The sequence below is a fragment of the Tamandua tetradactyla genome, chromosome 3 (assembly GCF_023851605.1).
Source record: "Tamandua tetradactyla isolate mTamTet1 chromosome 3, mTamTet1.pri, whole genome shotgun sequence".
NCBI lineage: Eukaryota > Metazoa > Chordata > Mammalia > Pilosa > Myrmecophagidae > Tamandua > Tamandua tetradactyla.
Window position 1 is genome coordinate 22953336 of NC_135329.1, and position 17065 is coordinate 22970400.

The 17065-nt window shown below is 37.7% G+C and overlaps 1 protein-coding gene and 1 pseudogene across 9 annotated transcripts in view; both read left to right on the forward strand.

Annotated features, from left to right (window-relative positions):
• Positions 1–221: 221 nt before the first annotated feature.
• PIWIL2 (piwi like RNA-mediated gene silencing 2) overlaps positions 222–17065 on the forward strand; it is a 120782-nt gene continuing 103938 nt past the window's right edge. For 4 of the 9 annotated variants that reach the window (XM_077152742.1, XM_077152741.1, XM_077152735.1 and 1 more), the window contains exons 1-10: positions 222–311; positions 2040–2279; positions 3439–3526; positions 3679–3817; positions 4271–4477; positions 5227–5337; positions 12836–12953; positions 13426–13550; positions 14361–14441; positions 14751–14864. In XM_077152742.1, coding sequence (XP_077008857.1) covers positions 2088–2279; positions 3439–3526; positions 3679–3817; positions 4271–4477; positions 5227–5337; positions 12836–12953; positions 13426–13550; positions 14361–14441; positions 14751–14864 — 1175 coding nt within the window. In that variant the 5' untranslated portion in view covers positions 222–311; positions 2040–2087. Of the gene's footprint in view, positions 349–415; positions 473–495; positions 573–1434; positions 1549–2039; positions 2280–3438; positions 3527–3678; positions 3818–4270; positions 4478–5226; positions 5338–12835; positions 12954–13425; positions 13551–14360; positions 14442–14750; positions 14865–17065 lie in introns of those variants that run through there. The other 5 variants (XM_077152740.1, XM_077152738.1, XM_077152739.1 and 2 more) reach the window with 5 other exon arrangements.
• LOC143676698 (GTPase NRas pseudogene) lies at positions 6684–7912 on the forward strand (annotated as a pseudogene).

A 17065-nucleotide genomic window follows, 5' to 3' on the forward strand; every position in this document is an offset into this window, starting at 1 on the left:
GGGAGCCAGGAGCTCAAAAATACGACACATCCCAATCCTTATGCTCACTCACAGCTTCTACCACTCCCTCCACCCCCATTTTGAACACCACCCAGGGTGGACTTCCCTGGAGAGCGAAGCTGCGAGAAAGGGTGAGTGGCGTTTTGTTGACAAGCCAATAAGATGGCTGGATCTCGTGAGCGGCAGATCTTTTGGCCAATGAGTTCAGTCCCTGAGGCCCCGCGAGAGGACCGGTAACAGGGGTCCGGAGCACGTGGGGCTTTTGGCTCAGCGGACGTGTGCAGTGTTCTTCTCAGGTCCGGCGGAGCTAGGTGATTACTCGAGCCTGGCTGAGTGGGCACAACTCAGGTGTGGAAGGCCACGGAGGCCGAGGGCGCGCCCGTGGGGGCTGGGGTGGATTTTGGCTTGAGCACTTGGTGCGCGGTGCCCTCCTCACCCACGCTGGGCGCCCTCCCGCCAGGCGAGGCGCGAGGTGAGCTGGGCCTTTGGGTGGGGCCCGGCTGGGGTCGGGGGCAGGAAGTCGTTCGTTATTTGAGGCTGGGTGTGGGGGAGGAACACAGGCCCTCGATGAGGTGGGAAGCTGATGGTTCGAGGAGGGAAGGGATTTGAGTGGGTCTCCGTGTCGTAAAAGAACGGGCAGGGCGCCCAGCCGAGCCGTGGGTGGTGAGGGCGGTCCTTTTCCTTCTGGCGGAGGAGGGCGTGGGATTTGGCGTCCAGGGCCTCACCTCTGTTTAGGCCTCAGTCATTTGGCCCCAGCCCAGTGCAGACCTGGAGAAGCGGAGAACGCAGGCCTCGCCTGCCCTGGAACTTTCTCTATAGGATCCTGTAGTCAGCGAAATATCCTCAGAATATCATAATCTGAGGAGGAAATTTGCACTGAGAGAGGGCCTTTTGGGGGAGTTACCTGAATTTATAGAAGTGATGATGGAGAGTGAGGGAAAGGGGGAGGAAGAGGAGGATTCCAGAAACCCTGTAATTGTTAGGTGATTTTGCTCCTTTTAGAATCTACCAGTTCAGCACCCGATTGTTCGGAATTCTGCTTGTGGGATTGGGAGATTAGGCTAACCTAGTAACTTCAGTCATTAAAGGTAAAACTGTTGTAGCATTTGAGAAACGGAGGCATATCCTGCAGTTATAGTGTAAGACAGGTTAGTTAAAAAAATTTTTTTTTGCCGGTTCTGAGCTTTTTCTATATTTTTGACTCATGAAGTGCATGTTTTTTTCTTTATATGCATGGATTTTCTGTAGCTAATTTTAAAGACATATTTTCAAAAGTAAAGAAGAGGCTTGCTGAACTTTGCAGTTAAAAAAGGTTCTTTAGGGAGCTGGGGCCAATCAGGACAGTAAGGCGGACTTCTTAAGGAAGAAGTCCTGAAAACTGTAAGTTATGAGTGCTTTTAAACGGGCCTGGAGAGCTTCATCCCTGTTTACTAGGGAAGAGAAGATTGTAACTTGTGAGACTCAGCAACCATTGTAAGCTCAAAGCAGAAAGGATCTGTTGCCTGGAGATCTTAATTTTGGTGGAATTTGAAAGAGTTTTATAGAAAGGTAATGCATAAAAGATTCAGAGAAGTAACTGGGATGAAGGTGATGGAACAGTTTGTTTTGATAATAGACTGGAAAAAAAATTGGGACTCTGGTATGGAAAAGAGAGAGGCAAAAACCCGAAACCTGGTCAGTGATAACTAAATATTTATTGACAGCATAATTTTATGATGTGAATATGTTAAGTATAAATTTGTTTATAGACCAAAAGATCATCCCCACATGTAAAAAGGTTTCCTTTTACAGCAGTAGTTAACTTACAGTACTGAGTTATCTGAGGGGCTGTTTGGGTAGAAAAGTTTCAGGTACATTCAAGGAGGGTTTTGAATCTCAAAGGGGTTGCTAATGAAGAGTTTAAAATATTCTAGGGCCAAAGAGAAGCTTTTAAAGTAAATATAGGAGATTTGTCGGATCATTGGTCTAACCGAAAGTAATTTATTTTTCTTTTAAAGCTTTTGAAATAAAAAAATTGATCTTTTATAAAATGTTGACAGGTAATTAATCAGAACAGTATTGACACCAGCGACCTCTGCAGCCTCTTAATGGATCGTGTTCGACCACCATTCAGAGGCCCTTCTCCTATTCACCCATCTCAATGTGTACGGATGCCAGGCTCTTGGCCACAAGCTCCTAAGCGCTGGGATTCAGCTATGGGACGGGCAGTACCTGCAGGCAGAGGCAATATCTTTGAAAAGCCAGAGGAACTAAGCCCATGGAGTGGGCAAGCACGAAGGGTAAAAACAGTAAAAACACATTTCATTTCATAGTAGTAGCATATAGCTTATCTGTTTGTTCAAATGAAGTAATGGATTGATAAAGTGCTTAGAAAACTGCAAAGCTCTGTATGAAAACGTGGGTTGGGGGTTTTGTTTTTATTTTTCCCTTAACAAGTAGCTACATCTTCTGGACATATATATCACACCATAGAGTTGAGAGTCTAGGAAAAACACCTCATAAGTTAACTCTAGATAGTCTTGGATAAGTGCTTAGTCCTTCTCCAGCTTTAATAAACAAATGCTGGATGGGTTACTATTCTTCTTCAAGTATTTAGATTTTCACTCTGGGTTAGCAGCAGTTACTGCCTCTAAGGGTAATTATTGTTAGGCTGGTTCCTTGGGGAAGATTCTTTGCCCAAATCTTAAGGAAAAAAAGGATCTTCAATGATAATTTCTGATGTGTGTATACTTTCTGTGTGTAAAATCTTAATCTTTCAGTTATATAGTAATTTTAAGAATAGTGTTTGCCTACAATGGCTAAATCTCAAAGAATAAAGATTTAGCAAATAGAATGTAATAATTCAGTTATGATAATTTAGATAGAGTTGACTATGTCAAATGTATTATGTCAAATTAAGAAGAAAGTTTATGACAGTGATCTTGTATTTTTACTCAGTTGAATTGTTTGTTTCTGTATGAGGCTATTGTCTTATTTGTGCAGTAGCTCTAACTGGTACAACAGCAATAAGTTTTCAAAACTGCTGCAGGAAAACAGTAACAGATTTTTTGGAGGTTGTTAACAGCAACAGAAGAAATAAACTCCTGGTGATTTTAAATGACCCAGCTTTGCTGCAAATCTATGTGACTAGTTAGTTTACTTGTTCCCTTTTAACTTGGGGACACAGGAAATCAACTAGAAAAAATAGAAGTGTTAATTCTGTTCTGTTACACCCTCTTATACTGAACATGGGATCTTGGACTTTTAACTGTGTAACTGCTTATGCTTAAATCCTTCTATGACAAGTTTGTAAGTAGATTTAGAAGATATTTTTAGGAAATATTTTTGTCCTTTATTCTTGTATGATTTTTATTATTTACTAGAACTTGAAGAAAACTGTTATTGTTTCTGGGGTTTAATCTACATCTTAGAATAAATTTATTCTCTGACTTTCCACAGGATTCTGTGGGTTTGGTCTCCATGTTCCGAGGACTGGGTCTTGAAACAGTGTCCCAGGCCCCTCTGAAACGAAAAATGCCTCCTTTAGGTATGTGGAAAACTAACTTGAGCAATTGTGATGGTTTTATGATTGCTGTTTTGCTCTTAAATTCATTCAGTTTATCTTCACAAATTAAAAAAAGACTTTATTTTAAAATATGTTCAACTCAGTTATAGCTGGAGTTTGGATCTTCCATTCAGGTAGAGGCATTTTAGGCCGAGGCTTGTCTACTAGTATGGTGTGCAAAGACAAGGAAGAACCTCATCCCGTTTTTACAGATCCTTCAGTGTTGGCAGCTGGGGATAGCAAGATGGCAGAGGCCTCCATTGGTTTGAATAGGTGGGTAAAGTTGCTTTCTCAGATAACCATCAAATTCAGGTGAAATATCTCTTTAAGTCCAAAGAGAAAGTCTAAGAAGGATTGAAAACAAACAGTGCATATTTTTATATCAAAGAATGCATGTTTTGCAAGATTAATCATTAGCTACTAATTCAGTCAGTGATTGGAAAGGGTGAAAAGTAGAGTTTTCTACTGGGCAGTTCACAATTTCATTTGCTCTCTTGAGAAGTTGACCTGATCACAGAGCTTCTTTAATCTGGGTGGGTCAAACTTTCACTTCAGTTCTGCTGTGGAGGATGTTAATGAGTAAGTCATGTGAACATATTAGATTTTGAGAGAATTCCAAGGTTGTTCTTGGGTTCCTTTTGCTGACTTGGGGCAATACTTTAGATGGCACATGGATGGAAGTATTATTGAGGGAGGACTGATTTGCCTCTATTTACGACATTTCAGAATGCTTGGAAGAGGGAATACCGCTGTTCCTTTATTGCCATTGGGAAGAGCAACTGGTGGCATAGGCAGAGGAGTACACAAACCCCCCAATATACTCAGCCTGGCTTCTCAGAATCCTCTACAGTTGTCATCACCACCACCTCTGCCCCAGGCCTCAGTACACTCTCCGGACCATGCTCCTTTTCTAACTATAGAACGCAAAGAAAAGTAAGTCAAGAACAGCAGCATCTGTGGTTGATAGTTATTGTAGATGGAAGCCCTGTAATTAACCTCTGTGTTTTGGCTGGATATAGTACTGTAAGCACTGTATCTATTTTATCTAAAGTCTTCCTTGGGTGATAAAAATCTTTGCAGGGATTTTTTATTTGTTTGTTCTTGTTTTTGTCAGTGGGGGAGTTTGAAAAAATTGAGGGGCAATTTTTGATGAAATCGTTTAACATTATACATAGTATGTACCAAAGAATGGACTAATGACTTTTCATTTTCTTCCCAGTTCAGGTGTAGACAATTCTTTGTCATCTTGAAGATATGGATATCATTTAGGAAACATATTGTGTCAATTCATCTTTCTATCTTTGAGGGGTGGGGTGGTACATGGGCTAGGAATTGAACCCAGGTCTCTCAGATGACAGGCAAGCATTCTACCACTGAACCACCCGTGTCTTAATAGAGCTAACTCTTGTGTTCTTAGTTAGCTGGCCTCGTTTATTCTAGTGATAGTAATCGGAAAAATAGGGTGACCTTGCTTCTCTAATTAGGCATTGCTAAGAATTCATCTTTTGGCCTTCAAAGCTTGCTTTTGTGTGTCTTGATTCTTGGTTTGTATATCTATAAACACAGTTACTTCCCTCACCTTTTCAATTTTTCTGTGTGTGTGTGTGGTGGGTGTAGGTTTTTTTAAATTAGTTTTGTTTTTGGTATGTGCAAGTCCTTTGTTTTCTATTTTTATTTTCCAGAGAGAGTTTGATGAAGCAGGGATCAAAAGGAACACCTCAATCTTTGGGACTGAACCTCATTAAAATACAATGTCATAATGAAGCAGTTTATCAATATCATGTGACTTTCAGGTATTCACAACTTTTTTCTCTGAACTGCTTACTTCTTAGAGGGTAATAATGAAATAATTCCCCTGGGTTAACTGAATATTGTTCTGTATAATTGCTGATAGCCTCCCCTCCAGCCCCAAAGTAATACGTGTGGGCACATCCTTGCAATGAATTTAACATTAAAAAAAATTTTATTTCTTAATTCACATTTTAACTTAATGGGTGCAGGTTTATGCCCAAGTCAAGAAGTAGATTTACTGTGAAGTTAATTAATGGAGCCTACCTTCAAGGCCTTTTCCTTGCATGGTTCCTTTCTAAGACCCTTAAAATATTTTTATATTTTTAATTTTGTATTCCTTTTCTTTAAGACGACCCCTATATTGTAAGATCCATACCCCACAAAACCTGGATCTTTCCCTATATGAATCATACCAACATTTGATGTCCTCCCCAGAGAGAAGAGAGTGTAGGGTTAAATTTCAGGGTGAGAATATCAGAGAAAATAAGTTTAATTTTATATGAATAACTATAGGATTTATCATAGTTTTTAAAATTAAGACTTCACTAGTTTGTATCTTCTTCTAAGATGTTAGGAGTTGTTAGCTAGACTTTATTAGCTGGAATTTTGAAAATGAATGAGTGTTTTGAAATATCTGTCAAAATGAGAGGATAGAAGATGGAAAATGGAAATGGCAGCAACTAATTGGTAACTCAAGAAGAATGGAGTAAAAGAGTAAAGGGGAACCATTATGGAAAAAAATTATGAGTACAGGTTATAAAAACCAAAGAAACGGCTCGTTTGAGTAAGGAGAAGGTGGTTGTCTTTGGCCACAAGAAAGATGCTAATGGATTTGCTTCTGAGGGTGTTGTGGTTTTATTTTGGTAACTTTGTTAGAGCCTTGGAGAATGAGGTGGCTTAAAACAGCAAAGTAGAACACTTGCCAGGTCACTTGTTCAAAAAAAGTTTAAGAGGAATGAGAAATGGAATGATAATTAAAGAGGATTGCAGGATATAGCTTTCACGGTTTCTAAGAGGTAAGAAACCCAGAAGCGGGGAATATACTGGAAATGGGCCTGTTTTGGAATGTCGCAGAAACAGATGAACATTAAAGACAGGGAAGGATGCTTTTTTCCTGAAAATATTGACAAAAGTTAATGAAATAGAGAGGTGTGCAAGAGTACTTACAGATCTCTTTTCATTAAGGGGTGAAGACATGGATTTATAAGTTTGGAGAGTATAGATCTTGAAGCTACATTATGAAGATGATGATAGGTCATTTGGAGAATATTGAGGGTATATTAGAGTGGACTGATCATCCTTTAACTCCTCATAGTATATGAAGGACATCTAGGAAGGCATATTTATCATGTTAGGGGCGGGCTACGGTGGCTCAGCAGAGTTCTCACCTACCATTCCGGAGCCCCGGGTTTGATTCCTGGTGCCTGCCCATGCCAAAAAAAAAAAAAAAGTAAAATTATAAAAAATAGAGTATAGTTCTATGTGTATATATAAGTTTTTTTGAAGAAACATTTTGAAATGTGATGTTAGCATGTGAGTGTTTAGTTTTGGGGACAATTGTGTTAAATTCCTATACTACTTGGCAGGGCCATAAGTACAACTCCCTGGTGGGGACTGTTAATGGTGGTTCTGGGGTCTCCAGCATTTTTCCCTGTTGTAGTCCTGAATCTGTCCAAAGTGGAGGCAGTGGAGTTTGAGAGTCTTGCTGGTGTGAAAAGACTGAGTACAAACTGGTGGTGGTTGGAGCAGGTGTTGTTGGGAAAAGTGCACTGACAATCCAGCTAATCCAGAACCACTTTGTAGATGAGTATAATCCCACCATAGAGGATTCTTACTGAAAACAGGTGGTATAGATGGTCAAACTGTCTGTTGGATATATTGGATATAGCTGAACAAGAGGAGTACAGTGCCATGAGAGATCAGTATATGAGGATAGGCAAAGGCATCCTTTGTGTGTTTGCCAGCAGTAATAGCAAGTCACTTGCAAATAGTAACCTCTACAGGGAGCAAATTAAGTGAGTTAAAGATTCAGATGATGGTGCTGATAGGAAACAAGTGTGATTTACCAACAAGGACAGTTGACACAAAACAAGCCAGTGAACTGGCCAAGAGTTATGGGATTTTGTTCATTGAAACCTCAGCCAAAACCAGACAGGGTGTTGAAGATGCCTTTTACACACTGGTAGGAGAAATACATCAATACCGGATGAAAAAAACTGAATAGCAGTGATGATGGACTCACGGTTGTATGGGATTGCCATGTGTGGTGATGTAACAAGCTGCACTGATGCCTGGTCCTGACTTCTCTTGGAGGAAAAGTATTCTTGTTGCTATCTTCAGTCTCTTAGAGAAGCTCCTGCTGCTCCCCCAACTCTCAGTAGATCAGTACAATATTCCTTATTTGAGAAGTTCTCAAAATCACTACCTCCTCACTTGGTTGTCTGACCAGAGAAATGCACCATTTACTACCCTCCAGTATTTTCTGCCCTGGGTGTCCTCCTTTCCCTCATCCCACCCCCACCCTCTGCCACCCTGGATTTTTCATCTGTAAGGCAGTTCATGCTCTGAAACAGAGAAGCAAACTATAGACATGAAATTTTACTGTCTTGAGCATTAAAGTAGCAACTGCTGAGGACTTTTTTCCTTTTTTACTGTTGAAGTTGGAATGTTGATTTTTGGAGATATGTGATAAGTTACTGTCTCACAGAGAATATAGTTAATGTTCTGTTTGGCTTGTTTATAATGTTAGTTATTGGCTACATTCTCTAACTGGCATCTGTGCTGTATTCATAAATACGAAAGTGAATACTGACTTTTGATTCTATCCTAGTCTTCTCAACTTTTGTGTAATTAAATCTAACTTTCACAGCAAAGTGCCTTTTTCCTGGAAGACATCCTTTATGATACTTCAGTGGAGTTGCTGTCTCAAAAACCATTATGAAAATGAATGTCTGCGATATATATGTATGATCAGTCTGTCGTTTGAGGAAAAGATACATCTATATGGTAGCTGATGCCATTTCTTACATTCATTAGGTTGGTCTTCTAGAGGCCTGTTTTTGGGCTTTCCAAAGAGAAAATTGAAACTTGAAACAATTACGAATAATTTTACTTAATTTTTATCTCACCTCCGCATTTTTTTGTAGGCTACCTATACAATTATGTTACTTGCTTCTTTTAGTGTACTGATAAATTTACGTTCAATGAACTTCCACTTATATTCAAATTTGGGTCATACCAGAGAGCTCTGCATTTGCAGGTGTTCAGATATTGTATAAAAGTTGGGTGAAGTTTTGTTGTAGCTGTGATCAATTATTTTCAAGCCTGAAATGCAGTATATTAACAGGCATATTTCATTTTCACTGTATGTCATGGTATTTTGATGATGTATATTAACTATTGCCCTCGATCTTTTTCTCATCCCATCCTGTGCCCCTTGTTCCACATCAATGAGTACTTGATTTCATTTGAGTAAAGTATGGTGCTAATGAATCAGGATCACAGTTTCAAAACTCGAGGAAGCCAGCTAGCATCACAGAGGGAAATTGTTCCACATTAGCACATTGCACCAGTAATTCCACCTAGTAGCTTTGCCAGGTACAAGCTGTAAGCCCTGCAAGGAAAGAAATCAGTTGGCACAAATCCTTCATCATGACTTGGTGTACTAAAGAGGGTTAGTTTAGAATTCTTTATGACTGTTTAGATCTTTTTTAAGCCATGAGAAACTCTAAATTAAGCCAGCAGTTTTTCTCATTAAATGTTTTTTTTTTTTTTGAGAATGCCTTAAATCAAAACTAAAAATTTTTCTTTATATATAATGTTCTCGGAAGGATTTAAAACAAGGTTTTAATTAGTCTGTGCATACTAGATAACCAAATATGAATTGAAGTCTTTGAATTGAAATTGCTGTTTGAGAAAGAAATATAAAATAGACTTGGATAACTTTTTACAGAAGAATAATTCCAAATGGCCACTCTGTTCTGTGTTCTAATTCTAAATACTTACTGAGGTCTTCCATTTTCTAGTATGAATCTTCACTTGTGAAACAAACTCAATATTACCTTGGAAGGAATTCAGAAGAGGTGAAGAAACATACTGTGTCCAGAATATAATAAACCGGAGAGTTGTACTCCTTAGTGCTGATGGTAGGAGCTTTCACAGTACTGTCATCACCTGTAAACAGAAGTTCTCTCCTTTGTTTCAGTTACTTTTGTGGCATTTCTCTGATATTTTCTTGAGACTCCATTGAGGCTTATAAAACCTCAACCAGTCTTCTTTTGTAAAGTGTCTATATGACTGGTAGCTTGACTCTTTTCTTAAAGAGTCTTATTAAATTTAATGTCAAATTGAGAAGAGATAGTTACACATCTCAGGCTGGGCCCGTATACCTTTGTGCGTTTTTCAAGTATATTCTCAGCACAGAAATAGCTAAACAGGGCCAAAATTTAGACTTGAAAATATTCCTTTATTATCATCTTAAGAAGTTGAACTTAGGTGTGAGTTTTGACATGATAGTGTGGCAAAACAATAGTTTAAAAAAGAACTGGATAACTTCATTTAGTGTAATATAAAGTGTGTTTTTTAAATATGTTTGTAATTACTGAAAATAATGTTAGGTCACCTCAAAGTCTGAAAATATCTTTCGCCAAGTTAAAGTGCTTGGTCAACTGTAATAAATTACATACTCCCTTATGCATGCTTTGTGTGTGTGTGTGTGTATGTTTTAAGGTTGCAAGTTAAAGAGTACAAATAAGACGTTCTGTATATCTAAAGACTACCATGACTAATCTGTAAATGAATCTGTTAAGTGCTGTTTTACTCAAAACTTACTATAGGTCTCCTTGGGGGAATGGGAAGAAAAAGGGAAAACTTCAACTTCCCCAGTTGGAGAATTCCTGAATTCTCGCAAGCAGTGGGGACAACCAAATCAATAGGCTGAGCCCTCAGTGTTGGAGTTTGTCCCTATGCAACTTTATCGCCGCAAAGGATAGGCTAAGCCTACTTAAAATTAGGCCTAAGAGTCACCCCCAAGGGAACCTCTTTTGTTGCTCAGATGTGGCCTCTCTCTCAGCCAACACAGCAAGTGAGCTCACTGCCCTCCCCCTCTCTACATGGAATATGACTCCCAGGGGTGTAAACCTTGGCAGCATGAGACAAATCCTAGATTGAGCTGGAACTCAGCCTCAGGGAATTGAGAAAACCTTCTTGACCAAAAGGGGGAAGAGAGAAATGAGACAAAGTAAAGTGTAAGTGGCTGAGAGATTTCAAACAGAGTTGAGGGTTATCCTTATGCATTATATAAATACCGCCTTTTTAGTTTATGGTGTATTACAGTGTCTAGAGGAAAGTACCTGAAACTGTAGAGCTCTTTTCCACTAGCCATGTTTCTTAAAGTTGATTGTATGATGATATAGCTTTTGCACTGTGACTGTGGGATTGTGAAAACCCTGTGTCTGATGCTCCTTTTATCTAGGGTATGGACAGTTGAGTAAAAAATATGGATAGGAAATAAATAATAGGGGGAACAAAGCTTAAAATAAATTGTATAGATTGAAAAACTACTGGTCAGTGAAAGGGAGTGGTAAGGGGTTTGGCAAGTATGAGTTTTTTCTTTTTTTGTTTTTCTTTTCCTGGAGTGATGCAGATGTTCAAAAAAAATGTTCATGATGATGAGTACACAACTATGTGATGATATTGTTAGCCATTGATTGTAACCATATCAAGAATGTTTGTATGTCAAGAATGTTTGTATGTTTGTTGTTTATAAAAATACAATTTACTATAGGATGTTACTTGGTAATAAGACAAATATCATACTTATTACAATTAGCCTTTTAGGAGTGTAATAGGTAAAATTAATCGCAGTTCTAATTTAGTGGGTCCCCTAGTCTTTCACCATCTGCTAATGCTGCTGTGAATTTTTGTCTTGACCTGAAAGCAGGTACAGAAAAGCATTTTAAAGAGGTATATATTTTTCCATTCTAGAATTTGTGAGCAAATCATATTTTGCTTCACCTTTACAGTCATGAACACATTGGTTGGCAGCTATAACTGAAAAATGGTGCATTCTGCTGCTACTTGTAATTCGTCTTTGCTAATAAATTGCAGGAAGCAGAGTAATTAATTAGGGAAAATATTTTATTTGGGTGGTTGCTATAAACAAGGGACAATAATTCTTGTACATTACTATTAATTTTTACTAAGTTTCTTTAAGCAGTCTAACGTACCACAAAATTATTTCAAGATTCTTTTCTATAAGAATTGTTTTGAAAGTGTTTTTGTTATTAGAGTAGTTGCAGATATATTTCAAAATATAGCATGTTTTTTTTTAAAGCCTAAGAAGCGATTACATGAACTCTATTCTGGAGGAGGCAGAGGCTCTCAGTGGAGTTGTATGACTTTTATGTTTCTGTGCCTAGTATATAGGTAAAAATATCAGTTGTGCAAATCTGCTGTATAAATGGAAATTATTGGCCTCCTTGGCTCTAAATAAAAGGGCTGATATTTTAGGTTGACCATTTTATTGTAAATTAATAAAGTCTTAGTTTTAAAAATTTGGTTGAGTATTTTTCTTGTTAAATGATTTTTTTAGAAATAAAAACTGTAAGTTCTTTGCTTACTTATAAAAAAATTACTATGCTACTTGATTTTTCTTGATGTTTCTTCATGTATTTTAACATGCTTGACAGTATTTAGCCTTGGGTTTGGTTAAACTTTGCAGTTATAAAGCCAGGTTGTGCAGTTGCTATGATCTAATGGGACAGTCATTGTATAAATTAGCTTCTAGAGTTTTTCTAAGCTGTGAGAATTGTGGCAGTGAATTGACAGAATGTTGAAACTGCCTTGAGTGAAAAAAGTTACTATTTTTAAATTTTATTATTTATAATTTCAGTTTTTTTGGTGTTTAATTTAAAAGATTGTATTTACACACACCAAACATATACTTTTTTTAAAATATTTTTTTAAAAAATGTGTATCTATGCACTCTGAAGCAGGAGTTGGCACCCTATGATTGGCTCTCAGGCCATGTCTGGCCCACCACCTGTTCTTATAATAAAGTTTTATTGAATATAGCCACACTGACTTGTTCATGTATTTCCTGGGGCTGCTTTCTCACTGTGATGGTTGAATTGAGTAGTTGGAACAGAGACCGAGTGTTCCACAAATTTTTATAATCTGTCCTCCACAGAAAATGTTTGCTGACCCCTGCTCTGAAGTCTGAAACAAGTCTATAACCAGAAATGTTAAAATAGTTTGCTTGGGTGGTGAAATTATGGGTTGTTTTCTTTTCTTTTTCTTTACCTGTATTTCTGCAGTGAGCAGCTATCCTTAGGTCAAAGTTGTTTTTTTTTCCAAGTAACATGTATTTGAATTTTTTAAAATGACCACTAGATGGGACAGTAGTTACAAATGACTGCTTTTCTAACATGTAGCACACAACTGTTGAAAAGATTGCTGTTTATTTTTAATTGAAGTAAAATCCTATTTCTTATTTTCTAGCCCCAGTGTAGAGTGCAAAAGCTTGAGGTTTGGGATGTTGAAGGACCATCAAGCTGTCACCGGAAATGTCACTGCTTTTGATGGATCCATTCTTTATCTGCCTATTAAGCTTCAGCAAGTAAGACCAATTAGGAAATATATGTTTGGATGAAATCCAAATGTGCTCTGAAACTTTGGTGAAAGCCAAGTAGTGGGAAATCATAGACTCCCTGAATACTTGAGTTGTATTTTCCTATTCTTACAGAGAAAGCAGATTTCTGTGTAATATAGCTGGAAACTTTTACTTTGAGTTCTTCAAGAAATATTTTCTTACCTAAGAGGAGTAGTTGGAGGCCTTTGGTTTCAATAATAGAGAATATTTTAAAAATTCAAATTCAAAAGGATTCTGTAACTCACTGTTTTTGTTTGTTTCTATTACCGAACAATTTCTTAAATCCTAGTTGTCACTCATTTTTCCCGCTGTAGATAGCAAAGTAAGGGAAAAAGAAAAATAATTTAAAGTAATTTAGTATTATCTAGAACACATTTGTATTATATTAGGACTTGATAGTTTTGTCATTTCTTTTTACTTGTGTGTATTTATTTATTAGACTCTTGAGTTAAAAAGTCAAAGAAAAACTGATGGTGCCGAGATCAGCATTAAGATTCAGTTGACAAAGATCCTGGAGCCCTGTTCTGACCTGTGCATTCCCTTCTACAATGTTGTTTTCCGTCGGTGAGAAGAAAGTTGAAGTTTTATTTTCCTAGAATCCTTTCCCTTTAATCTCCATTTGTATTTGTAATAATGGTCTTTACAAGGTTTGGATATTATACTACAGTGTATATGGGTTTGGAAGCATTAAAAATGGATGATTTTGAGACTTACTCAACAATCATTTCACAAGTGATAGACCAGATTTGGGTCAGTGAAGTAGGTTTTGAATAGTGAAATGGAGTTCCTTTGGATTCATTCAGGAACTTTAAAAGCAGAGGTTTATAATGCATATTTAATCATGGTGCTAGGGAGGGGCTCTACTTGGTTTGGCAGTGCACAAAAATCTATGCTGAAAAAATTCTTTCCAGTCCCTTGAATTTTTGGATTATAAAGAACTCATATATTTAAGCTTCTTTTGATACTCCTTAATTTTCGTAAAACAGTTATTTCAAACCACTGTTTTTTGAATGAAACACAAAACTTAATTTCTACTTAGTAAGCTGAACTACCAGGAACAGACGTGATTCCCTTTGCCAGACTGATAATCACAAATTTAGAAATTGGCTCTCTTGTATTCTTTTTAGTTAATAGTGAAAGTAATGTAAATTGATATAAATTAAGTTTGTGATTAACTAGTAAACACAAAAAGGCTTCAGTCAGTAATTTTCGTTTTTCTTTTAGCAAGGTTGTTCTCTATATAAAACTCAACGTTGTACAGAGGGCACCTACATATCTGACCCTTTAGGCTTCCATAGTAAAATGTAGCCAAGAGTAGTGCAACTTAATTTTTTAATTCTGTATTAGAAAACCCATTCTTGATTTTTATTTCAGGGTGATGAAACTTTTAGATATGAAGCTTGTGGGGAGAAACTTCTATGACCCTACAAGTGCTATGGTACTACAACAACACAGGTTGGTCTTTTTTTCCGTTCCTAACTTTTGAATGCTCTGGGAAGAAATTCTTCATTGTGGCCATTGTTTTTAGAACAAAAATCTCAACGGAATAATATGGCACAAATATAATGTAATTTTATTAGTTGAATGTCTTCCTTAGTTTAGTTTTTAAGTAATTTCACAATGCTGTTGATGTAATTGAATTTATTTCTTCGTGCTTTCTCATTGTTACTAGAAAAGAGCAGTATCTGCTCAAAATATTTCAAATTGGACCATGGAAGTATATTTTCTTTTAGAATCTAGAATAAAGACCATCTCTCTCTTAAGATTGCAGATCTGGCCAGGCTATGCAGTTAGCATCCGGAGGACAGATGGAGGTCTGTTCCTGCTAGCTGATGTCTCCCATAAGGTCATTCGGAATGATTCTGTGCTGGATGTCATGTGAGTGAATAGTAGCATTTGCTTTTAACATACTGACAATTTTCTGAAAATTTCAATAGTAATGGGTAATAAATACAGATTAGCTATCGTGTTTGGGTTTTTAATTTTAGAACAGATCAAGAAGATTCAATTGATAGGCCCTTTTCCTTAAGTCTTTCTGAGATGGACATCTGAATAGAGACCTACAGTACTTTCACAGAGGAGAAATTTTATTTAAATCTCTGGCTAAGAATTGTTTAATTTACGCACACTCTGATTTTTGTTTAGCAATGTGTATGTGTTAATACCACAAATATAGATATATATAATTTTTAATGGCTGCATGGAGCCCGTCTTATGGATAACTCTAAGTGCATCACTTATTTTTCTAGGATATTTTTAAACAAAAGCTTGAGGAAATTTTGGTTTGATTTCAGAGAGTTCTGTGGATTAATTCATGAATTGGAGAAACTCCAGTCACCATAAGGTGTAGAGAGAAATTCGGGTGAACAAAGGGCAATGGATTTTTGTAGGCAGAATAAGCAACTACATTGGGAGGGAATTTTTATTGGCTAGTGCAGACGACGTTTCTTGATATGGTTTGTGCAAGTGGTTGGTTTGAAATGAAAAAGTTAGCTGGCAATAACTGGTCAGCTATATTTAAAATTGATTTTCTGGGTGACCTGGGTAGTTACAGGAAATAGAAATTTGCTTAGGTTTTTGGGTTTTGCTGATGTAGGGTTTAGCATGGGTGCCTCCATGGTGAGTCTACTAGATTTTATTTGTCAGTTCCTCCCTTTGTTCTGGCTCTCAGCCAGGCCAAGGCTAAAATAAAAATTTAATATGTGATCGCCATTCTGGGTTACCATCTTTTTGCTCTAGATTTCTCTCTTATGTGTTTTAACTCTGTTCAGGTTGGTTGTTTTTGTTCTCTTTGCACTTTTGTTGTTCCATGGGGACAGACACTATTTGGCAAGATGGCCAGGTGCAACCATTTAAAACTAAAGAGTATACACAGCATACTAAGACTGTTGTAATTATAATGAGTAGTAAAAAAATGCCCAGTTTTTTGGAGTATGCTTCTGAGTCAGGATCCCAGAACCCGAACCAGTGGATGTCAAGGAGATAAAAAATAATTCCAAGAAAGGACTTTCTTGCTTGAGTCATGTGGCTTGACTATTTCATGTCACTGTGTTTAGCTTACCCAGCAGTGTTTATCCAGGCACAGCAAGCAATATTGATAACTGTACAAACTCCTCCTTACTCAGCAGTCAAGTGGTCAAGTGCAGTTCTAGTATCTAAAACAAGTCTAGCTAGAGAATCAAAAGATTTGTGTTGTGCAGCAGAGCTTTTACAGTAGACTTAGCGGTTCCTCCTGCTGTAACAGATAAATTTCTGATCATTTTTTCATTGATATTAACTCCTAACCAAATAAAATTCCAATGAAAGAGGCCATTCGGCCTCAGAGACACCCTGGGCTACTCGTGTTTGGCTCGGGGGTGTGAATTGAGTGTAAATCCAGTGTGCAGCTTTGGATTTGTTGTACATTTCATAAGGAACTTCCAAGAGGCCCAGTCTTCATTGTCTTGACATATGCCAACTGTCTGTACGTTGAAAGGGCCAGGCATATGAAGAGTCCGGTCATAGACACAGGTCTTTCCACCAAAAAAATATAACTCAAAAGTGCACATAGTACCCCAGTGAGAGTTTGATTATCTGTTTGGGGCATGCATAAGTTGACTGTCCCTAACCAGTTGTTGCTTGTGGAATTGAGGCAACATGTAAAAGGGGCCAAAAGACCATTTTTGCGAAAGTTATATCATTATACAAACATCTTCAAGAAACATGACTATTAGAACACATTTTCAGGCAGTTCCCTTCAGCCTCTCCATTACACCTTAACTAAAAAGGTTATATCTATTTAACCTGTAAGTATGATCTCCAGGATAACCTCTCGACTCTGCTTGGAATCTCTCAGCCATTGACACTTTATTTTGTCTCACTTTGCTCTTCCCCTTTTGGTCGACAAGGTTTTCTCAATTGCTTGATGCTAAGTCCCAGCTCATTCTAGGATTTCTGTCCCACATTGCCAGGAAGGTCCACACCCCTGGGAGTCATGTCCCATGTAGAGAGGGGAAGGGCAGTGAGTTTGCTTGTTGTGTTGGCTGAGAGAGAGAGAGAGGTCACGTCTGAGCAACAAAAGAGGTTCTCTTGGGGGTGAC